This window comes from Dendrobates tinctorius, unplaced genomic scaffold (assembly GCF_039654945.1).
Source record: "Dendrobates tinctorius isolate UK_male_01 unplaced genomic scaffold, ASM3965494v1 ptg000326l, whole genome shotgun sequence".
Taxonomy (NCBI): domain Eukaryota; kingdom Metazoa; phylum Chordata; class Amphibia; order Anura; family Dendrobatidae; genus Dendrobates; species Dendrobates tinctorius.
Genome location: NW_027361993.1, coordinates 10,701,708 through 10,728,000, shown reverse-complemented (window position 1 = coordinate 10,728,000; position 26,293 = coordinate 10,701,708). Strand labels below are relative to the sequence as shown.

Here is a 26,293-nt window from a genome sequence, read left to right as displayed (position 1 = left end):
CACATTGAGGGGTGCAGTTTTTAGAATGGTGTCACTTTTGGGTATTTTCTGTTATACTGACCCCCCAAACTCACTTCAAATGTGAGGTGGTCCCTAAAAAAAATGGTTTGGTAAATTTTGTTGGAGAAATGAGAAATTGCTGGTCAACTTCTAACCCTTATAACTTCCTAAGAAAAAAAATTTTGGCTCCAAAATTGTGCTGATGTAAAGTAGACATACGGGAAATGTTATTTATTAACTATTTTTTATGACATATCTCTCTGATTTAAGAGCATAAAAATTAAAAGTTTGAAAATTGCAAAATTTTAAAAATTTTCGCCATATTTCCATTTTTTTCATAAATAAACGCAAATCATGTCGAAGAAATTTTACCACTAACATGAAGTACAATATGTCACTAAAAAACATTCTCAGAATCAGGGGGATCCATTGAAGCGTTCCAGAGTTATAACCACATAAAGTGACAGTGGTCCGATTTCAAAATTAAGGCCTGGTCTTTAACCTACAAAATGGCTTGGTCGTTAAGGGGTTAAATAAAAAAACACAAAAGAGAATGAAGCAAAAAGCAAAACATTGATCATTTCACACAAAACTCCAAAAATGGGCCAGACAAAAGTATTGGCACCCTCAGCCTAATACTTGGTTGCACAACCTTTAGCCAAAATAACTGCCACCAACCTCTTCCAGTAACCATCAATGAGTTTCTTACAATGCTCTGCTGGAATTTTAGACCATTCTTCTTTGGCAAACTGCTCCAGGTCCCTGATATTAGAAGGATGCCTTCTCCAAACTGCCATTTTTAGATCTCTCCACAGGTGTTCTATGGGATTCAGGTCTGGACTCATTGCTGGACAACTTAGAAGTCTCCAGTGCGTTCTCGCAAACCATTTTCTAGTGCTTTTTGAAGTGTGTTTTGTGTCATTGTCCTGCTGGAAGACCCATGACCTCTGAGGGAGACCCAGCTTTCTCACACTGGGCCCTACATTATGCTGCAAAATTTGTTGGTAGTCTTCAGACTTCATAATGCCATGCACACGGTCAAGCAGTCCAGTGCCAGAGGCAGCAAAGCAACCCCAAAACATCAGGGAACCTCCGCCATGTTTGACTGTAGGGACCGTGTTTTTTTCTTTGAATGCCTCTTTTTTTCTCCTGTAAACTCTATGTTGATGCCTTTGCCCCAAAAGCTCTACTTTTGTCTCATATGACCAGAGAACATTCTTCCAAAACGTTTTAGGCTTTTTCAGGTAAGTTTTGGCAAACTCCAGCCTGGCTTTTTTATGTCTCGGGGTAAGAAGTGGGGTCTTCCTGGGTCTCCTACCATACAGTCCCTTTTCATTCAGACGCCGACGGATAGTACGGGCTGACACTGTTGTACCCTCGGACTGCTGGGCAGCTTGAACTTGTTTGGATGTTAGTCGAAGATCTTTATCCAACATCCGCACAATCTTGCGTTGAAATCTCTTGTAAATTTTTCTTTTCCATCCACATCTAGGGAGGTTAGCCACAGTGCCATGGGCTTTAAACTTCTTGATGACACTGCGCACGGTAGACACAGGAACATTCAGGTCTTTGGAGATGGACTTGTAGCCTTGAGATTGCTCATGGTTCCTCACAATTTGGTTTCTCAAGTCCTCAGACAGATCTTTGGTCTTCTTTCTTTTCTCCATGCTCAATGTGGTACACACAAGGACACAGGACAGAGGTTGAGTCAACTTTAATTCATGTCAACTGGCTGCAAGTGTGATTTAGTTATTGCCAACACCTGTTAGGTGCCACAGGTAAGTTACAGGTGCTGTTAATTACACAAATTAGAGAAGCATCACATGATTTTTCGAACAGTGCCAATACTTTTGTCCAACCTCTTTTTTATGTTTGGTGTGGAATTATATCCAATTTGGCTTTAGGACAATTCTTTTTGTCTTTTTTCATTTAAGACAAATTAAATGAAGATAATAATACCAAAGAATTTGTGTTTGCAATCATTTTCAGGAAGAAACTGAGTATTATCTGGCAAAATTGCAGGGGTGTCAATACTTTTGGCCACAACTGTATGGGCCCTAATAATGCTCCATATATAATGGGCTCCATTTCTAATTTTCCAGTGTATCATGTGCCCCATAGATGCTGCTCCAGTGTCTGATCTGCCCCATTTAAAATGCTCCAGTATATGATGGGCCTCATGGATGATGCTCCAGTGTCAGATGTCCCCCATTTTGAATGCTCCAGTATATGATGGGCCCCATTTTTAATTAACCCAGGCATGGTATGTGAAAAGAGATCCATGGAGTAATGTGAAGTGTGTGCTGCCGCATCCTTCACTTTTGGTGTGGGTGAAGGACACAAGGAAAGTGGTTGCTCCTGACCAGAAGCCCGCATTTACGACTCAGTGCTTGCAATTTTTTAAACTTCAGAAGAGGAGGCGATAGAGCTGGAGGCTGTTTCAGCAATGTAAGCCAAAAACAGTTCCTGATGCTCCGGCTGCAAAAGTAGTCTACCTACTCCCAGAAAACGGAGCCTTACAGGCCTTCCAGAGCTACACTATGACGCAGGCTCAACACCTTCTGCCTCAGCTGCTATTGTGTTTTTGGCACTACCAGCAGATGCACCACCACCACCATCAGTACCAGGTGACCCCCCACGCCCACGTCCGTGTCCTCTTCCACCATACTTCCTCATGTTTTAGAAAATTGATGCAAAATACCAGCAGATATATGGTACTGTATCAGAAGCGTACAGCTCTATATAGTCTAGGGATAACAGTTAATCTCCGTATATATTTCATGAGTCATACACAGACGCTCACAGGCTCAGTATGGATTACCCAATAAAATAAAAATGTGAAAAAGGGTACAGTATCACCAGATACAAGGTATATATAGTATAGTGTAAACATTCTGAATCTCCGTATACATTTCAGGAGGCAGACACAAACGCTCTCAGGCCCAGTATGGATTACACAACAATATGAAAAGCTGTAAATGGGTAATGTAACACAAGCGTACAGCTGTGTACAGTGTTGGCCAAATTTGAAATCTCGGTATATATTTCCGGAGTCACCCTCAGATGCTCACTCAGTCTGGGTTTGACCATAATAAAAAATGTTGTAAAAAGGTACTGCATAAAAAGATAACAAGTATATACAGTATATTATAGGGTACAATTGAAATCTCCGTATACATAGTCCAGTAGTCAGCCTCAGACGCTTACTCAGTATGGATTTGACCGTAATACTAAATGTCAAACAAAGGTACTGTATAACAAGATACAAGCTGTACACCAACAACTTAGTGAGAAACACTCATTTATCATATAACATAAGAATGTTCATGAAAGATATTTTTAACCTACTCAAAATATGAACAGACCAAAGAGAGTCCAATTAGAAGACTTAAAAATATTTTTATTTCATTACACAATAAAAGAGGAACCAAACAAATGGACATAATTTAATACCATAATTAATCATAGTAAGGAGATAATGACATGATTAATACATGAGCCATAAGTAACTGTGATCATAAAAAATCTGTGAACAATATAAAGTGCATATAATAGGTAGACTAAAAGTCTGCATACCCAAATAAAGTGCATAGGATATATAAAAAAGATCATAAATACCCTTAACAAATGGCTCAATGTGTCTCCAGCTCCCTCCAACGTAAGTTTTGCCTGTAGTTGCAAAAGTATCACATAACGCAATTACATTTAAAGATTGAGCTCCATGTCCCAGCCCAGCATATATTCAGGGAATTGGGGAAAATTTATTCCAATATCAAAGTCCCATGCAACTACCTATCCGGAACAAGAGCATTTAAAAGATCCATAATACATATTACCTTAATTAAGGAAGTCAAATTGCAGTGGGTTCTTATGAGATATTATTCTCTTAATTTTTGATGTATTTTACCATGCTTAAGCGCCTGTTTCATTTTGGTAGGCATCTGTTTGATAATTTTCTAATAATTGGTTCATTTAATTTTTAAAGAATTTGTCAATAAAACATGATTTTTTAACGGACCTTTTTCTGTTGGTTCTTTGGTTGTGTACTGGACACTCACATATGTCCATGTTCACACTAGTGGTTTTCGTTTGTGTTATAATTGAACCTTGACATTTTTGGACCTTTTCTAGTTGATACTTCAGTATGTATTACACCAGAATTTAACAAGTAGAAAAAGGAAAGGTAGTCGAAGTGTACAACAGTATACAGTGGTGTGGTACTTTTAAATCTTCGTATATATTTCAATCTCAGTAAGCCAGTCCAGACTCTCCGCTACTGGAAACTACATGGATACAAGTACAGACGGAAAGTCGAGTGTTAGCAGAAATTTGGGAATTACGCATCGTGGGAAAACCTCCCGATACATGTTGCAGAGGCGATGCAGACCCTCAATTACTGTGTCTGTGGAGACAGCGAAAACGTTTCTTTGTGAAGAAAGGATTGCTTTATCACAGTAGCGTGGATCACATCACCGTTACTAGTCTCCATCAAACTGTGATCACAGGGAGAGATGTAGACATGGTCCTTACTGCCTATCATGATGTGTCTGGTCATTTTGGAGTTCAAAAGACAGAAGCCACAGACCGTAGGCGATTCTATTGGATTGGCATGAGAGGAGACATGTCTGTGACTATCACAACTGTGAAAGGTGATCATAAAGCACCACTGCATCCGCTTGTAAGTTGACGTCCATTACAAATGGTAGCCATTGATCATCTGAAGGTAGAGGCCAGCAGGAAAGGCCATAGCTACATCTTACCCATCATCAATCAATAAACCAAATTTCTAGTGGCCGTCCCTGTGAAGGATTTAACTGCCCAGACTACACAGCGGTGGAGCAGGGAGAGGTAAGAATTGCAACTTGCAAGTGCTGTGGCCATGACCAAGCAGGGGGGCACACTCGTGGTCGACAGTACTGGCACAGGGCCCCTCATAGTACGCTGGTGTGTCTGATGGCGAGTGGGCCCCCTCACCGTCAGAGACACTGTATTGTACTATGAGGGGCCCTGTGCCAGTGCTGTCGGCCATCTGTGGGCCCATCCACCTGTTCAGAGCAATGGCACTTGCCCTGGTGTGCCAGGTGTTGACCAGAGCCATTGGGGAGGGGGTGGACAGCCCACTTAGGGAGGTTTAAAAAATTTCATATGTTGATGTGTTGGCTGGACATTCAGCTGTTGCAAAGGGTGGAATTGGGCAAGTCCGAGGAAGAGGAGGACAAAAGCGAGGCAGTTTTCTGGCAACCTATGTGTCATCAGGGGAAGGTGGGACAAAATCCTTTGAAACCCATGCATGGTTCATTTTAATGAAGGTTAGATCATCAACATTTTGGGTAGACAGACGGGTCCTTTTTCTGTAAGGATTGATCCAGCAGCACTGAAGACTCTTTCAGATAACACACTAGCAGCAGGGCAAGCGAGGTCCTGTAAGGCATATTGTGCCAATTCAGACCAGGCGTCGAGTTTAGAGGCCCAATAGTCAAAAGGGAATGACCTGTGAGGGAGAACATCGATATGGGAGTAGTAGTTTGTAACCACAGTTGACAACTGCTGTCTCCTGTCACTTTTAATTGATGCAGTATTAGCAGTCGTGTGAGCGGTACTTGAGAAATCATTCCACAACACGGTCATTAAACCCCTGTCTCCAATGCTACTTCGGCTGTGTGCAAAACGAACACCTCTTCCATTGTGCCCACTACGGCTCGTGGGAGAACCAGCACCACTGCTGTGTGCTTGGAAAGCCTCAAACAAACGGTTTACCAGAGTTGCTTGTTTGTTAGCCAATATTATCTCTAGGTTCTCCTGTGGCCTGATGTTGTGTAATTTGCCTTTGTAGTGTGGATTGAGAATGCTGGCCAGCCAGTAGTCGTCATCCCTCATCATTTTGGCAATGCGGGGGTCCCTTTTTAGGACATCGCACATGTGGGCCAAAGTTCCAGGTGTCAATGATGCACTGCCAGTGGTGGGTGGAAGAGCACTTTCTGGCAAACTGTACCTCACCTTGGAATGCCAACATTTTCTCTTGCCACCTGAGAAGCATCCTCCTGCCCAAAATAATCATCCCCCTCATCCTCCTTCTCTTTTTCCTCCACCTCGTCCAGGACAGTTCCCTGACCAGACAATGACTGACTGTCATCAAGGCTTCCCTCCTCCTCCACTGCAGACGCCTGATCCTTAATGTGTGTCAAACTTTGCATGAGCAGACGCATAAGTGGGATGCTCATGCTTATGATGGCGTCCTCTGCACTTACCAGCCGTGTGCATTCCTCAAAACACTGAAGGACTTTACAGAGGTCTTTCAGCTTTGACCTATGCACCCCTGAGAGTTCCATGTCTTCCCTCAAACTGCCTGCCCGTATATCCTCCCACAAATGCATTACAGCCTGCCTCTGTTCGCACAGCCTCTCAACTATGTGCAGGGTGGAGTTCCACCTTGTTGCAACGTCTATGATTAGGCGGTGCTTGGGGAGGTGGAGCAATCGCTGCAGCTTCTGTATACGAGTGGAGTGGACGTTTGAGCGACGGATGTGCGGGCACAGTCTTCGCACCTTATGGAGTAGGGATGTTAACTCCGGATAATTATTAAGGAAGCCCTGCACCACCAGGTTCAAAGTGTGAGCCAGGCAAGGTATGTGTGTGAGTTTTGCACGGGCTATGGCTGCCACAAAGTTACGCCGTTATCACTGGCTACCTTGCCTGCCTCAAGATGAAGACTGCCCAGCCATGACTCAGTTTATCGCTGCAAGTAGTCGGCCAGTACCTCCGCGGTGTGTCTGTTGTTGCCCAAAGACATCATCTTTAACACAGCCTGCTGACGCTTACCACTAGCTGTTCGATAGTGGGACACCTCATGTGCAACACTGCCAGCTGCGGATGGAGTGCTTGTGCGACTGCGCTCTGTGGACGAGCTTTCACTGATAGAGGAGGAGGATCAGGATCGAAAGCCTACAGCCAACTCTTTCCTCTACCGTGGGCTAGGCAGCACTGTTCCTCCACCGCTGTCCCCAGTGGAGCCTGCATCCACCACATTAACCCAGTGCCCAGGGATGGACACGTAATGGCCCTGGCTGTGCCTACTGGTCCATGCATCTGTTGTGAGGTGCACCTTTCCACTTACTGACTGTTTTACTGCATGGACAATGCGGTCTTTCACATGCCGGTGGAGGGCAGGGATGGCTTTTCGAGAAAAGAAGTGCCGACTGGGTAGGTCATAGTGTGGGACAGCGTAGGTCATGAGGTCGCGGAAAGCTTTGCTTTCAACCAAACGGTAGGGCATCATCTCTAATGAGATTAGTTTGGCAATGTAGGCATTCAAACAAAGTGTACACGGATGAGAGGATGAATACTTTCTGGTCCTACTCAGAGTGTCTGGTAGGGTGAGCTGGACTGGAGAGCTGCATATGGGGGAAGTAGTGGACCGGATGGAGTGAGAGGGGGTTGGTGATGGTATTGGTGGTGATGGCCTAGATTCAGTGTTGTGTTGCAAAACCATTGTGATTCCCTGAGTGCTTTGGCCTTGCGACGACAACTCCACATTTAGTGCTGGTGGTGTGCTTAACGGTGGCGGTGGTCTTACAGTGGTGGAAGTGATGGAGCATTGCTAGCTAACTTCAGTCGGAGCAGGTGCACATGTGCTACCTGAGGTTTTGTAGTCCGTCCACGCTTGCAAGTGCATGTTGATTAAATGTCTAAGCATGCAACTGGTATGCATATTTCTGAGTTGTTTACCTCAGCTAAAGATCCTTCCGCACTTCTTACAGGTAACCTTTGCCTCATCAGTAGGATTTTGGACAAAGAAGTGCCACACTGCACTCTTCCTACTATGGTATACATTTTCTGGCCTTGCACGCTGTGCTAAGTTGACCGTCTGGCCAAGCTGTCCTACAACTCTTTTAGTTTTTGTTCCACGTTTTTGGACAGGTACAGGCCTGGCAGATAAACGCTGCTGCAATGTCAATGCCTGCTGCGGAGCCTTCTCCTTATCTGAACTATTGCCAGCGCCACCCTCCCCCAATGGATGCCAATCTGGGTCAAGAACTGGGTCATCCATCACCTCCTCTTCAAAGTCATCTGCACCTTCCGCTTTACCTTCCTGTGTGTCACCGTGTAAGGTGGTATAGTATGCGGGAATGGGCACCTGAGTTTCATCAGGGTCAGATTCTGGCTCAATAGACTGCAAGAAAATGTAGTGCTCTGGGTCGATGTACCAGCAGAATCATCTAGCAGTGGCGGTGCATCAGTGCACTCCATGTCAGATTCATCTTGGACTGGGGAATTCTGGATTTGACTGGATAACCCAGGCATGGTATGTGAAAAGAGCTCCAAAGAGTAATCTGAAGTGTGGGCTGCCGCATCCGTAACTTTTGGTGGTGGTGAAGGAGAAAAGGAAAGGGGTGGTTCCTGACCAGAACCCTGCACTGACGACTCCGTGCTTGCAGGTTTCGAACGTTCAGAAGAGGAGGCTATAGAGCTGGTGGCTGTTTCGGCAATGTACGCCAAAACCTGTTCCTGATGCTCCGGCTTTAAAAGCGGTTTTCCTACTCCAAGAAAAGGCAACCTTACAGGCCTTCTTGGGCCAGACGATGACGCAGGCTCAACACCTCCTGCCTTAGCTGCTATTGAGCTTTTGTCAGAACCAGCCGATGCACCACCACCATCAGTACCAGCTGCGCCCCCCTGCCCACGTCCGTGGACTCTTCCATCATACTTCCTCATGTTTGGGAAAATGTACCAAAAATACCAGCAGAGAGATGGTACAGTATGAGGAGCGTCCAGCTGTGTAAGGTGTATTAAAAAAATTAAATCTACGTATATATTTTGTTAGTCACAAAATCTACGTATATATTTTGTTAGTCACAGACGCTCTCACAGTATGCATTGGACCTTAATCCAACAAGCAGATATACGGAACTGTATCAGAAGTGTACAGCTGTATACGTTTTTTGTGTAACTAACAATCTCCGTATATGTATTTACAGATTGTCACACACACACGCTGACTCTGTATAGATGTGACTGTAATGCGAACGGCAGATATCCAATACTGTTTGAGAATTGGACAGCTCTATACGGTGTCTGTATGGAAAATTGTCAATCTCCGTCTATTTGTATATGGACTGACACGCTGTCTCTGTCTAGTTTTGACCGTAGGCAAACAGCAGATATACGAAACTGTTTGAAAAGCGGACAGCACTCTAAGGTGTAGGTCTGGAAAAACAGAAAAACTCCTCGGCTTTTTTTCCAGAGTCACACCCAGATAGCTTATTTTTGTCCATAATACAAGGCGGTAGACGGTAGTGTGTGAGGAGCGTACACCGCTATACGGTGTCTGTATGGAAAATTGTCAATCTTCGTCTATTTGTATAGGGACTGACACACGCTGTCTCTGTCTAGTTTTGACCGTAATCAAACAGCAGATATACGAAACTGTTTGAAACTGTTTGAAAAGCGGACAGCACTCTAAGGTGTAGGTCTGGAAAAACAGAAAAACTCTTCGGATTTTTCTTCCAGAGTCACACACAGATAGCTTCTATTTGTCTGTGATACCAGCCGGTAAACGGTAGTGTGTGAGGAGGGTACACCGCTATACGGTGTGTGAAAAAATGAACGCTCAGTAACTCACCAGGACAAAATAATAAAAGTTGGAGTGCTTTGAAAAAAGCAGTTTGAACAGCAGTGTGCACACAGCAATGCAGCTAGCAGGTAGCCTTAAAAGGCAGCCTAATCACCACCAGCGATGCTGCACACAACAAAAATCCTCCCTTTCACTGCACATTAACTGTACAGTGAAAAGCGCTATCAGCAGAAGCAGGTTTTTTTTTTCTTCCCTGCCTAATGCTCTCCCTGTTCAGAATCAGCAGCAGCTCTCCCTATTCTAAGATCGGCAGAAGTAAGATGGCGGTCGACGGTTTCAGCCTTTTATACCCACTGTGACGCCACAGAAAGCCAGCCAATCACTTCAATGACCTTCTCTAAGATGGTGGTGGCCGCTGCCCATGTCATCGCGTTGCCCACAGTGTGCGTCCACCTTCTTTGGCTGAGAAAAGGCGCTGGAAGCATTATTTGAAATGCGACTTTGGCGCTCTGATCGGCGACCTCATGGCCAACCTCACGTTATGGTCGGGATTCGATCCGTGAAACCCAACTTTAGCTAAAGTCGGCTATTTTTTAATCTCACCGACCCGTTTCGCTCAACTCTAAAAAAAATATGGATCCAGCAAATTATTGTGATGGATGGCCTTCCGTTTTATCCGTCGTGCGATGGATCCATTGGAAAATCAATGTCTGTCGGCCGGAAAAAACATCCATAGAAACGTTTTTTGTCTCCGTCGAAGAGTCGGATCCGTCGCCGTCTGTCGTCTGCTAGAATGGACGCCTATGGGCGACGGATACGTCGCTGTCCGTCACATGACGGAATCCAGTGACGGATTCAGTTTTTTTAAACTGAGCATGCCCGGAAGAATTTCCAGTCCTTTAATTTAACCCCAAAGCCTTTCTGGCACAGAAAAGTCTCTCTCTCTCATCCTATTCCTTTAAATTTCCTGCAGTGGTAAAAACCGATCCAGTGCATCAGTTTTTTACAATCTGCACTGGATCCGCTTTTTCACACTTTGATGGATTGTGACTGATGGCAAAAAGACTGAAGTGTGAAAGACCCCTAAAATGCAATTGGGTTTGCTGTCTGTAATAGTGACTGCACCAGCAAAATAGTGAGTGCAGCTCAGGAGTATAATATAGGATGTAACTGATCAGCTCAAAGTGGCACGCCTTTCTGTGTAGATTTATTAGATATGTGAACTGCATTTATGCTTTGATAGGATAACACAATGCACATTTCACCCACGCTATTTAATGTATATTTTTCAGATAAGTTACTCAGCCTCCAATGAGTTGCTCAGCCGTAAGCAGATATACCCATCCTTCCTTCGTACTATCCCTAGTGACAAACTGCAAGTTGAAGTCATTTTGAATTTGCTGCAGAGATTCAAATGGACTTGGATAGCGATCGTGGGCAGCGACGACGTCTATGGCAGGCAGGGATTACAAGACCTCTACTACCTAACAACAGACAGCGGCATCTGTGTAGCTTACCAAGGGTTAATCCCGTACAGCACAGACAGGACCAGCGTGAAGAAGATGATTGCTAGCATTGTCCAGGCTCGGGTCCGGGTAACTGTGGTTTTCTCTACCTATTTCAATGCCAGGATATTTTTTGAAGAAGTGGTTAATGCCAATATGACAGATTTTGTCTGGATCGGCAGCGAGAGCTGGTCCGTGGACTCACAGATTGCTGAGCTGTCAAATATCAATAGCATTGGCTCAGTCCTGGGGGTCTCAGTAGGTCAAATTGATTTCCCAAAGCTTATAGACTTTGAAATTGCATATGTTAAATCAATCAAATCAACAAATTCAAGTCTTTACGGCTGCAACCAAGTCTGCCGGGACTGCCATTCATTCACCCTGCAGAACATGTCCATCCCCAGCCAGTTCGCCATGTCCACCTCTTTTAGTGTGTATTCTGCTGTCTACGCCATTGCCCACGCCTTGGATGAATTACTGGATTGTAAATCTGGGCAATGCAGAAATGACACTGTATATCCTTGGCAGGTAAGTGTCTGTTCACACTTGTCTGAAATGGCACTGAAGTTCTGTTTTGATAGACACAGCGCCACCTTTGCTCACATGCCATTTCCTGTATTGTACATAGGTTACATAGTTACGTAGGTTGAAAAAAGACCTAGGTCCATCAAGTTCAACCTTTTTCCACCAATTGTGCATTTTGACACTAATTTACTGTATTTTTCGGACTATAAGACGCACCCCAAATTTTGGGGTGGAAAATAGCAGAAAAAAGATTTTTATAAGATGGGCGTCCGTCTTATTGTCCGAATTTAATGTATCTTACCTGAGAGCTGGCGGTGGTAGAGCGGGGTCACAGGAGGCATGATTCCTTCCTCAGGATACCGGCGGTGGCAGAAGTAGGGCAATGCTGCACCCCCCGGGGTGCGATGTTGCGGGTCCGGTGTCGGCGGTGAGGCAGAGCATGGAGCAGGGTCCCTTATTCAGGATGCCTTCGGCAGAAATGTGGCGACGCTGCGGCCCAGTGTCCACGGCGAGTAGAGCCGAGTACATCACCGGTTTCTCGGCGGCCATCTTCCTGAGTCTACGCGTGCGCAGATTGAGATCTCGTGACCCTTGGCTTCATGGTACAATGGCCTCGGCTTCAGTAAGATTTATAAAGAGGTAACAATACGTTGGGATCGCAGGATTTTTCTCTCTTTTTAAACGCCCTAAAATCTTGTTTGCTTTTGCGGTTGCTGCTTGACAGTGAGTACTGCTGCTCAGCTTACTTGTAACCAGAATACCCAAGTCCTTCTACTGTTCTGTATTCCCGAGTATTCTCCAATTTAATGCATATGCAGCAATAGGATTACTCCGTCCCAGGTGCATTACTCTACATTTATCTACAGTACATTAAACCTCAATTGCCAAGTGTTTGCCCATTCAGACATCTTATCCAAATCGTTTTGCAATATTGTAATGTCAAGGTCACATTTTAATATCCTACATAGTTTGGTGAGACTGACACTTTACTCTCAATCTCATGCAAAAGGTCATTAATAAAGAGGTTCAAAAGAATTGGTCCTATCACAGATCCCCACGGTCCCCACTGCTCCCAGTACAGATCTCTGCGGTCCCCACTGCTCCCAGTACAGATCCCTGCAGTACCCCATAGCTCCCAGTACAGATCCCTGCAGTACACCACTGCTCCCAGTACAGATCCCTGAGGTCCCTACTGCTCCCAGTACAGATCCCTGCGGTCTCCACTGCTGACTATATCCCGTTTAGGGAACATACCACTTATGATGACTCTTTGTTTCCTGTTATTTAGCCAATTCCTTAACCATCTGCATATAGTTTCCTCCAGTCCTTGCTTCTGTAGCTTCAGTATAAGGCTGTTATGTGGAGCTGTATCAAATGCTTTTGCAGTGTCCAGATAAATCGCATTAGCCACATTTCCTACAGGTGTTTCTCACAAAATTAGGACATCAACAAAAAAGTTAGTTTATTTCAGTTCTTCAATATGAAAAGTGAACCTCATATATTATATAGAGTCATTACAAACAGAGTGATCTATTTCACATGTTTATTTCTGTTAATGTTGATGACTACAATGAAATCCCAGAAGTCATTATCTCAGTAAATGAAGTAAATTAACTCTTTGTTGATATTCTAATTTTGTGAGAAGCACCTGTACATCCAGATTTGAACTCACCTCCTCATAGAAACACAGCATGTTGGTTAGACACAACATATCTTTCATGAATTCTTGCTGGTTGTCAGTTATTATATTATTATCTACAATATATTTCTGCAGGTCATCTCTTAGATTGCCCTCAAAAATTTTGCACACTACTGATCTTAGGCTTACTGGATGGTAGTTGCCTGGATCTACCTTCTTACCTTTCGCAGCTGAGTCCAGATCTCTTCTGTTCAGAGGACACAGGCTGAAAATGCGAGTACTAATTGGACAATCCAGACCAAATTTTGTCCATTTTTTACAAATCTCTTTGAAAGGCATAAAATTTTGAAAAACTGAGCAATGTTTGTACAATTTTGGGTTGCACAAAAACTTTGCGAATTGGGACCTCGGTGTTTAGGCACACTCCCTACTTACAATGGATACACAGCAACACCCAGTAAACAATTTTGTTATACATTTCCAGTGTCATGATCCAGGATGGGGGTTGTCTTTGGCCCATCCTGGTCAGACAGGGGTTAATTGTTTCTGTCTCTCTCTGGCAGAGGGCGGCAATTTAATGCTCACTCGACCTAGGTCCGGTGTCAGTTATACTCCTGCCCTCGGCTGAGTTAGTTGACCTTGTGCGTACGTGTGCCTTGGGCCTGATAACTTGTTGCTTGTTTGGTTTGATCCGGTTTTGTCCCTGTTACGAATTCTGCCTGTCCCTCTTGTACTGCGCTACCTCTCTGTGTATGACCCTCTGCCTGTGACTTGACTATTCTCTGCTCGTCCCTCTGGTACCGCACAGCCCTCTCCGTGTACGACCCTCACTTGTCTGACCTGCGTTTTCCTCTCCTCTACTACAGTTGCCCTGCAGTAGGTACATTTCATCATCTGCAGCAGTAGGACACTAAGCCCCGCCCCCAGCAGTCACGTGATCATAGCTCCTGGGACTCCTTACTATTTTCAGTGCCGCTGGTCCTGTCTGCTTGAACCATCACTACAGTATTGGACCCCGTGCTCTCCCATAGTGTGGGTAAGTCACCCTGCTCTGCATGGCAGTTTGCCGAAACTGACAGGGTCCTGACATTAGAGTCCTGACATTACAGTATAACTGACCGTTACCATTTTTTTTCTCCTCTCCCCTTCTCCTGTGTATGTGATGTATCTGATTGGGTGGATCAAGGAAATGCTGTAGATATAGTATATCTTGACTTCAGCAAAGCATTTGACAAAGTCTCTCATACAATCCTTATTGAAAAAATGACTAAGTATGGAATGGACAAGGCAATTGTTAGGTGGATTCATAACTGGCTTAGTGATCGGACCCAAAGAGTGGTCATAAATGGCTGCACATCCAGTTGGAAGAATGTCTCAAGTGGGGTACCACAGGGCTCTGTCCTGGGCCCTGTATTGTTCAACATCTTTATCAACGATTTAGATGAAGGAATTGAGGGTAAACTGATTAAATTTGCTGATGACACAAAGCTAGGAGGGATAGCTAATACTAGAGAAGAGAGAGAGAGGATTCAAAAAGATTTAAATAAACTGGAGAAGTGGGCAGCAACTAACAGAATGGTTTTTAACAGGGAGAAATGCAAAGTACTACATCTGGGCAATAAAAATGAAAAAAGCATATATAGAATGGCAGGAATAGGGCTAAGTGACAGCACATGTGAAAAAGACTTGGGTATACTAATAGATCACAGACTGAATATGAGTCAACAGTGTGATGCAGCAGCAAAAAAGGCAAATGCAATTCTAGGATGTATTAACAGAAGCATACAGTCTAGATCACGTGAAGTCATTATTTCCCTCTACTCCTCTTTGGTCAGACCTCATCTGGAATATTGTGTCCAGTTTTGGGCACCACATTTTAAAAAAGACATCAACAAACTGGAGCAAGTTCAGAAAAGAGCGACCAGAATGGTGACCGGTCTGCAAACCCTGTCTTATGAGGAAAGGTTGCAGGATTTAGGAATGTTTAGTTTGCAAAAGAGAAGACTGAGAGGAGACTTAATAGCTGTCTACAAATATCTAAAGGGCTGTCACATTGTAGAAGGATCAACTTTATTCTCATTTGCACAAGGAAAGACTAGAAGCAATGGGATGAAACTGAATGGGAGGAGACACAGATTAGATATTAGAAAAAACTTTTTGACAGTTAGAGTGATCAATGAGTGGAACAGGCTGCCACGAGAAGTGGTGAGTTCTCCTTCAATAGAAGTCTTCAAACAGAGGCTGGACAGACATCTGACTGGGATGATTTAGCGAATCCTGCTTTGAGCAGGGGGTTGGACCAGATGGCCCAGGAGGTCCCTTCCAACTCTACGATTCTATGATTATTATTATTATTATTATTATTATTATTATTATTTATTGTTATAGCGCCATTTATTCCATGGCGCTTTACATGTGAGGGGGGTATACATAAAAACAAGTACAATAATCTTAAACAATACAAGTCATAACTGGTACAGGAGGAGAGAGGACCCTGCCCGCGAGGGCTCACAATCTTCAAGGGATGGGTGATAATACAGTAGGCGAGGGTAGAGCTGGTCGTGCAGCGGTTTGGTCGATCGGTGGTTACTGCAGGTTATAGGCTTGTCGGAAGAGGTGGGTCTTCAGGCTCTTTTTGAAGGTTTCGATGGTAGGTGAGAGTCTGATATGTTGTGGTAGAGAGTTCCAGAGTAGGGGTGATGCGCGAGAGAAATCTTGTATGCGATTGTGGGAAGAGGAGATAAGAGGGGAGTAGAGAAGGAGATCTTGTGAGGATCGGAGGTTGCGTGCAGGAAAGTACCGGGAGACGAGGTCACAGATGTATGGAGGAGACAAGTTGTGGATGGCTTTGTATGTCATGGTTAGGGTTTTGTAATGGAGTCTCTGGGCAATTGGGAGCCAGTGAAGGGATTGACAGAGGGGAGAAGCTGGGGAATAGCGGGGGGACAGGTGGATTAGTCGGGCAGCAGAGTTTAGAATAGATTGGAGGGGTGCGAGAGTGTTTGAGGGGAGGCCGCAGAGCATGAGGTTGCAGTAGTCAAGGCGAGAGATGATGAGGGCATGGACTAGGGTTTTTGCAGATTCTTGGGTGAGGAATGAACGGATGCGTGAAATATTTTTGAGTTGAAGTCGGCAGGAAGTGGAAAGGGTTTGGATATGTGGTTTGAAGGAGAGATCAGCATCAAGGATTACTCCGAGGCAGCGAGCTTGTGGGACTGGGGAGAGTGGGCAGTCATTTACTGTAATTGATAGGTTCGTAGGGGGGGTCACGTGAGATGGGGGAAAGATGATGAATTCTGTTTTGTCCATGTTGAGTTTCAGATATCTAGTGGAGAAGAAGGATGAAATAGTGGACAGACATTGAGGGATTCTGGTTAGTAGGGAGGTGATATCTGGTCCAGAGATGTAGATCTGTGTGTCATCAGCATAAAGATGATACTGAAAGCCATGAGATTCTATGAGCTGTCCCAGGCCAAAGGTGTAAATAGAGAACAGCAGGGGCCCTAGGACTGAACCTTGTGGGACTCCGACAGATAGGGGGCGAGGTGAGGAGGTGGTGTGTGAGTGGGAGACGCTGAATGTCCGGTCTGTTAGGTATGATGAGATCCAGGAGAGGGCCAAGTCTGTGATGCCGAGGGATGAGAGGGTCTGTAATAATAGGGAATGGTCCACTGTGTCAAAGGCAGCCGACAGGACCAGGAGGAGGAGGACAGAGTAGTGTCGCTTGCTCTTGGCAGTTAAGAGGTCATTGGTGACCTTAGTAAGGGCAGTTTCAGTGGAGTGGTGTGACCGGAAGCCAGATTGTAAGCGGTCGAAGAGGGAGCAAGAAGAGAGATGGGAGGACAGTTCAAGGTAGACGTGTTGTTCCAGTAGCTTGGAGGCGTATGGGAGAAGTGATATAGGGCGATAGCTAGATACAGAGGATGGGTCAAGAGAGGGCTTTTTGAGGATAGGTGTGATGGAGGCATGTTTAAAGCTTGAGGGGAAAACACCAGTTGTTAGTGATAGGTTGAAGAGATGGGTTAGGGTTGGGATGATTCTATGATGTATCCTATGCACGCTCTTTCTGAGCAGGTAAAGCACCTGACTCAGATGTCTCAAACTCCTGGGGGAACAACTAGCCCTGGCTCAGTCTCAGCAGCTGATCACTGACACTGTGCAGGGGGTTTTATCATTGGGGGCTCGGGATGTTACATTAGTTTCCCCTGAGTCTCCGGTTAAGTTACTGGATACCTTTTCTGGAGATAAAAAGGAATTCAAAGTTTTCAAGGAAGGCTGAAAGCTTTTTTTTTCATTGAGACCACACTCTTCTGGGGATGAAAGGCAGAGAGTGGGGGTCATTATGTCTCTGTTAAGGGGAGCCCCCCAGGCTTGGGCTTTCTCCCTTCCAACCACTGCCCCTGAACGTATGACTGTGGATGCATTTTTTGAGGCCCTGGGGCATATTTATGATGAGCCTGATCGGATGCGTATGGCTGAGGACATGGTTATGAGTGTGTGCCAGGGGAAGCACTCAGCCGAGTGGTTTTGCTCAGAGTTCAGACGCTGGGCTGCTGAGGTCTGCTGGGATGATGCCGCCCTCCAGGGCTTGTTCCGTAGAGGCCTGAACATATGAAAGATGCCTTGACTCTCCACCCTCCGCCCGATTCCCTGGAGGAGGCTATGACACAAGCCGTCCGAATGGATCGCAGGCTACGGGCGAGGGGAGTGGTGCAGATTGAGACTCCGTTATTCTCCCAAGGAAGGGGAGCCAGTCCTACATGGGAAACCATGGAGATGGGAACCATCGACCTCAAGGAGAAAGAAAGGAGACAACGGCACTTGGGAAAATTCTGTTTTCACTGTGGCGATTCTGGACATTGGAAAAAGGACTGCCCCTCCTGTCCACTGACCAACCAGCGGCTGAGCCCGGGTGATTGTCGTGGAGGTCACCCAGACTCTCAGGTACCTTTTTCTCCATTTTCAAAAATGTTGTTGCAAGTGGAACTTTGTTGTGGGAGTGTCTCCACATCCACTTCTGCCTTCATGGATTGCGGATCGTCGTTGAACTTTATTGACTCTGACTTGGTGTCCAGGTGTAAGCTAGGGACAGTTAGGCTGAAGACTCCTATCCATGTTGTTGCCATTGACAAAACACCACTGGCTAAGAATGACATCATATTTCTTACAGAGGAGTTTCTCCTTAAAGTGAGTTCCTTGCACCAGGAATGTCTTTCATGCTTTGTTATGGACAACCTGCCTGCGGGACTGGTGTTGGGGTTCCCCTGGTTACAATTACATAATCCTGTGATTAATTGGGAATCTTGGGACATTGTTAAATGGGGTCCCTATTGTTCTGAAAGATGTCTTGCTACTGTGTCTGTGTCGTCTGTTGGTCTGGAAGGTATTCCGGAGTACCTAAAGGACTATACAGACGTTTTCTCCGAAAAAGAGGCTGCAGTTTTACCACCACACCGCCCATTTGATTGTACCATTGACCTGGTTCCAGGTGCTAAATTGCCCAAGGCCCGCTTGTATAACCTTTCGGGTCCTGAGCGGGCTGCTATGAAGGAATACATTTCCGAGAGTCTCCATAAGGGACACATTTGTCCTTCTGTCTCTCCCGTGGTGGCGGGGTTCTTTTTTGTAAAGAAAAAAGATGGTGGTTTACGCCCATGCCTCGATTTTCGAGAGTTAAATAAGATAACTGTGAGAAATACGTATCCCCTCCCACTTATTCCTGATTTGTACAACCAGTTGTCCGGAGCTAAGTGGTTTTCGAAATTAGATCTACGCGGAGCGTATAACCTTATCCGAGTCCGGGAAGGAGATGAGTGGAAAACTGCTTTTCTCACTACTGAAGGGTTGTTTGAGAATTTGGTCATGCCTTTCGGTCTGACCAATGCTCCAGTGGTCTTCCAAAATTTCATCAATCACGTGTTCTCTGATTTTATTGAACGTTTTATGGTTGTGTATTTGGATGACATCTACTCACCTGATAAACAGGCTCACATTGGTCATATTCGGGCAGTTCTCCAAAGGCTTCGGGAGAACTGTCTCTTTGCTAAAGTTGAGAAATGTTTATTTTTTGTTCAGGAACTGTCTTTTCTGGGATTCATTGTGTCTGCTGAGGGGTATTGCATGGATCCTAATAAGGTGCAGGCCATTGTCGATTGGGTTCATCCTTGTGATTTGAAGGCTCTGCAGACAGGGGTTAATTGTTTCTGCCTCTCTCTGGCAGAGGGTGGCTATTTAATGCTCACTCGACCTAGGTCCGGTGTCACTTATACTCCTGCCCTCGGCTGAGTTAGTTGACCTCGTGCGTACGTGTGCCTTGTGCCTGATAACTTGTTGCTTGTTTGGTTTTGATCCGGTTCTGTCCCTGTTACGAGTTCTGCCTGTCCCTCTTGTACTACGCTACCTCTCTGTGTATGCCCTCTGCCTGTGACTTGACTATTCTCTGCTCATCCCTCTGGTACCGCACAGCCCTCTCCGTGTACGACCCTCGCTTGTCTGACCTGCGTTTTCCTCTCCTCTACTAGTTGCCCTGCAGTAGGTACATTTCATCATCTGCAGCAGTAGGACGCTAAGCCCCGCCCCCTGAAGTCACATGATTGGAGGTCCTTGGACTCCTTACTATTTTCAGTGCCGCAGGTCCTGTCTGCTTGAACCATCACTACAGTATTGGACCCCGTGCTCTCCCATAGTGTGGGTAAGTCACCCTGCTCTGCGTGGCAGTTTGCCGACGCTGACAGGGTCCTGACATTAGAGTCCTGACATCCAGTAAGAGTAGTATAGTAATGTCACTCCTGAGAAATCATATACCTTAACATGCAAACTGACTCTTCAGAGAGGAAGAGGACTAGAACATTGGCTACATCTACTGGAGGTAGCAATCCTAAAAGACAATATTGACCCCTTAATGAGCCTTGCGTCTTAAGATAAAAGCCAAACCAGAATCTCTATTCATAAACACGTGTTTCAAGGTGTTGCCCCTCCTCAGTGCAAAACAAGACATCTGATTTGACTGAATGAGAGGCCTCTGCCGGAGTCTAAGGCGTAATGTCTTTTCTTGTGGAGAGTGAAATGCCTGTCATGCTACCATAAGCATAGGCCAGGCAATGCTCCACTGGGAAATTAAATATACATAAATATATATATATATAAATAATCTTATATATACAGTATATATATATACACAGTATAGATATATATATGAGAGAGAGAGAGGTAGGTAGATGGCTTAAAAGCCTGCAGATGCCGGGTACAGTATAGAATAGAATAGGCTAAAATATAATGTAGAATAGGTGTATATATATGTGTGTGTATGTATATATATATATAACAAGAAAAAACTGGAACAGCACCAAGACAATACCTTGTTGAAGTGCACGCTTCCCCAACCAGTGTTCAATTGGCATAGCAGGATAAGTAGCAAAAAACGGAAACAGCACATGGAGTAAAAACAAGTGGACTTTAATGCCCAATGGTGTGGCAACGTTTCAGATGTGAAATCCTTTTTCAAACCTTTTTCAAGGCTTACGGCTCCGAAACGTTGCCACTAGAGTTGAGCGATACCGTCCGATACTTCAAAGTATCGTATCGGATGGTATCGGCCGATCTTTAAAAAAAGTATCGGTATCGCCGATTCCGATACCGGAAGTCCCATTCAAGTCTATGGGACTTCCGGTATCGGAATAAGAAAAACCCTTTCCTGCCCTTGTACAGCCTCTCTGGGGTCTGTACGGGCCTTTCGGGGGGCTGTGCCGGCCTGCCAGGGGGTCTGTGCAGGCTCCGGTGGTCTGTGCCGGCCTGCCGGTGGTCTGTGCAGGCTCCGGGGGGCTGTGCCGGCCTGCCGGGGGGCTGTGCCGGCCTGCCGGGGGGCTGTGCCGGCCTGCCGGGGGGCTGTGCAGGCTCCGGGGGGCTGTGCCGGCCTGCCGGGGGGCTGTGCCGGCCTGCCGGGGGGCTGTGCCGGCCTGCCGGTGGTCTGTGCAGGCTCCGGGGGTCTGTGCAGGCATCGTCCGATGGGACTACAAGTCCCATCGGGCGATGCCTGCTACCATGACAGTGATTGACACATTAGCCAATGATGGGACAGTAGTAGTCCCATCATCCGGCTAATGTGTTAAATGTAAAAAAAAATAAAAAAAAATTACATGCTACATACATACAACATGCATACTACATACATGCTACATTCATACTACATACTACATACATGCTACATACATACTACATATATACTACATGCATGCTACATACATACTGCATGCTACATACATACCACATATATACTACATACATACTACATGCATGCTACATGCATGCTACATGCTACATACATAACACATATATACTACATGCATGCTACATACATACTACATGCTACATACTACATATATACTACATGCATGCTACATACTACATACATACTACATATATACTACATGCATGCTACATACATACTGCATGCTACATACATACCACATATATACTACATACATACTACATGCATGCTACATGCATGCTACATGCTACATACATAACACATATATACTACATGCATGCTACATACATACTACATGCTACATACTACATATATACTACATGCATGCTACATACTACATACATACTACATATATACTACATGCATGCTACATACATACTGCATGCTACATGCATGCTACATACATACTACATACATACTACATGCTACATACATACTACATATATACTACATACATACTACATACATACTACATGCATGCTACATGCATGCTACATACATACCACATACATAACACATATATACTACATGCATGCTACATACATACTACATGCTACATACATACCATATACATACTACATGCATGCTACATACATACTGCATGCTACATGCATGCTACATACATACTACATACATACTACATGCTACATACATACTACATATATACTACATGCATGCTACATACATACTGCATGCTACATGCATGCTACATACATACTACATACATACTACATGCTACATACATACTACATATATACTACATACATACTACATACATACTACATGCATGCTACATGCATGCTACATACATACCACATACATAACACATATATACTACATGCATGCTACATACATACTACATGCTACATACATACCATATACATACTACATGCATGCTACATACATACTGCATGCTACATGCATGCTACATACATACTACATACATACTACATGCTACATACATACTACATATATACTACATGCATGCTACATACATACTGCATGCTACATGCATGCTACATACATACTACATACATACTACATGCTACATACATACTACATATATACTACATACATACTACATACATACTACATGCATGCTACATGCATGCTACATACATACCACATACATAACACATATATACTACATGCATGCTACATACATACTACATGCTACATACATACCATATACATACTACATGCATGCTACATACATACTACATGCATGCTACATACATACTACATGCTACATACATACTACATATATACTACATGCATGCTACATACATACTACATGCTACATGCATGCTACATACATACTACATACATACTACATGCTACATACATACCACATATATACTACATACATACAATACATTCATACAATACATACATAGACATACAGTACATATAACATAGAGTAACATACTTACCAATACTTGTCACATTGTTCCCCGAAGCCATTGTCTTTTCCGGAATAAATATTAATATAACAAACCACAAAAATACTCACCCACGATCCGAAGCAGTCCACGAGTGTGTCCCACGACGATCTTGGGTAGAGAACTGCAGCATCAGCTGATGCTGCCGTTCTCTACGGGCTGCAGGAATCCAATGACGGAAGGTAGGTATCCTTCCGCACTGTATTCCTCCGCCACTTAAAAAAAAAAAAAGTCCCTAGTCTCACTTTATGCCATTGCTGTGTGGGAATTTCCCACGCAGCAATGGCATAAAGTGAGACTAGGGATTTTTTTTTTTTTAAGTGGCGGAGGAATACAGTGCAGAAGGATACCTACCTTCCGTCATTGGATTCCTGCAGCCCGTAGAGAACGGCAGCATCATCTGATGCTGCAGTTCTCTACCCAAGATCGTCGTGGGACACACTCGTGGACTGCTTCGGATCGTGGGTGAGTATTTTTGTGGTTTGTTATGTTAATATTTATTCCGGAAAAGACAATGGCTTCGGGGAACAATGTGACAAGTATTGGTAAGTATGTTACTCTATGTTATATGTACTGTATGTCTATGTATGTATTGTATGAATGTATTGTATGTATGTAGTATATATGTGGTATGTATGTAGCATGTAGTATGTATGTAGTATGTATGTAGCATGTAGTATGTATGTAGTATGTATGTAGTATATATGTAGTATGTATGTAGCATGTAGTATGTATGTAGCATGTAGTATGTATGTAGTATGTATGTAGTATGTATGTAGCATGCAGTATGTATGTAGCATGTATGTAGTATATATGTAGTATGTATGTAGCATGCATGTAGTATGTATGTAGCATGTAGTATGTATGTAGCATGCATGTAGTATGTATGTAGCATGCATGTAGTATGTATGTAGTATGTATGTAGTATGTATGTAGTATGTATGTAGCATGTAGTATGTATGTAGCATGCATGTAGTATATATGTAGTATGTATGTAGCATGTAGTATGTATGTAGTATGTATGTAGTATGTATGTAGCATGTAGTATGTATGTAGTATGTATGTAGTATATATGTAGTATGTATGTAGCATGTAGTATGTATGTAGCATGCATGTAGTATGTATGTAGTATGTATGTAGTATGTATGTAGCATGCAGTATGTATGTAGCATGTATGTAGTATATATGTAGTATGTATGTAGCATGCATGTAGTATGTATGTAGCATGTAGTATGTATGTAGCATGCATGTAGTATGTATGTAGCATGCATGTAGTATGTATGTAGTATGTATGTAGTATGTATGTAGTATGTATGTAGCATGTAGTATGTATGTAGTATTTTTTTTTTTTTTTTTTTTTTTAACATTTAACACATTAGCCGGATGATGGGACTACTACTGTCCCATCATTGGCTAATGTGTCAATCACTGTCATGGTAGCAGGCATCGCCCGATGGGACTTGTAGTCCCATCGGACGATGCTTGCACAGACCCCCGGACATCAGCACAGCCCCCCGGCAGGCCGGCACAGCCCCCCGGCAGGCCGGTACAGACCCCCACAGGGTGCACAGACCACCGGCAGGCCGGCACAGCCCCCCGGCAGGCCGGTACAGACCCCGGGCAGTCCACACAGCCCCCCGGCAGGCCGGCACAGCCCCCCGGCAGGCCGGCAGAGACCCCCCGGAAGGCCCGAAATGACGGCGCATCATGATGCGCACACACCGCGCATCATGATGACGTCAGGCCGTCAATCAACTGAACTTCCGATTCCGATGCCGAATTCCGATATTGAAAAAATATCGGAAGTCGGTATCGGAATTCCGATACAGCAAGTATCGGCCGATACCCGATACTTGCGGTATCGGAATGCTCAACACTAGTTGCCACGCTATTGGGCATTAAAGTTCACTTTTTTTCTCCATGTCCTGTTTCCCTGTTTTTTGCTATACACCGTATATATATATATATATATATATTGTGAGGCAGAGACCGGAGTCATATGTGAGGGTCGCTATGTGTCCCCCAGGATGCGCTCAGAAGCGTACTAGATCCTCTGGAGTGCCTGGTGGTCGCAGCAGGGTGCCTGTGACTCACAGGGCGGAATTAAAGTAAGTTTGAGCCTGGTCAAGTTATTTGGACCAAGGAGTTTGTTCAGGAAAACCCGGTGTGGGCTTTTATTTTTTAAACGGACTGCAGGAAGGTAGCGGGGTCTGGTTCATTTCCTCCATTCCAGGTCTTATAAGTGGCCTATGGCCACAGATTGGAGAAAGAAAAAAAAACTGAAAAAAGAGTTTTGGGTGTGTCAGTTCTGACTTGCACAGATGCAGAGCAGTGGTCCGCAGAGCGTTCCTTCCCTGTGTGAGGCAACACAGGGCCAAGCTGAGCCAAGGTCACATTTTGTTGTTTGGACTTGCTGGGTTACTGCCTCATCACTGCACAGCGTGGACACCGCTGCTTTACTATATATATATATATATATATATATTATATATATATATATATTTCATACAGAAGTAGATAGCAGAATAGGTAATAAATCAATTGTCGGCATACAGTAAACCATTGCATATCCGTTATATTTTTATATGTCCCTCACTAATAATTTTTATAGTGTGTCTGTTAAATTTTGTAGCTGTAGGTGTTAAATTTCAAAATTAATTCACGGAAAAAACTGTGGTGGGCTCCCGCGCAATTTTCTCCACCAGAGAGGGCAAGCCAGTGACTGAGGGCAGAAATTAATAGCCTAGAGAGGGACCATTGTTTTTGGGCCCCCCTGGCTAAAAAGATCTGCCCCCAGCCACCCCAGAAAAGGCACATCTGTAAGATGCACCTATTCCGGCACTTACCCTCTCTCTTCCCATTGCCCTGTAGCGGGTGGCATATGGGGTAATAAGAGGTACTAACATTAATAGTGAGGGACATAGATAAATCTAACGGATATGCAATGGCTTACTGTATGTAAACCATGTCTCATATCCTTTCGGGTTCTGTAATGATTTTACATAAGCCGACAAATGAATTAACGGCTTTTTTTCAATCTTACTGTGCAATATAAATATATATAAAATATATATATATATATATAAAAACATATATACCGTATTTTTCGGATTATAAGACGCACTTTTGTTCCCCCAATTTTGGGGGAAAGTGGTGGGTGCATCTTATAATCTGAATCTGTGTGCTGCTGTTCAGGAGGGGGGGCGGCTCTGGCATGGTGTCAGGGGGCTGGGATGGGCTTCCTGCGGGTTGCAGAGACAGCGGGAGGTCACGTGCTCCCGCTCATTAGCCTCATGTAATATTCACTGCACCCGCTGTCCATCACCACGGTGCTGAAGCTGCGCC

General features: G+C 44.4%; 1 protein-coding gene across 1 annotated transcript in view; it reads left to right on the top strand.

The window, feature by feature from the left end:
- LOC141074196 (taste receptor type 1 member 1-like) overlaps positions 1–26,293 on the top strand; it is a 112,775-nt gene that overhangs the window by 29,170 nt on the left and 57,312 nt on the right. Inside the window, exon 3 of the mRNA XM_073561746.1 lies at positions 10,864–11,604. Coding sequence (XP_073417847.1) covers positions 10,864–11,604 — 741 coding nt within the window. The remainder of the gene's footprint in view (positions 1–10,863; positions 11,605–26,293) is intronic.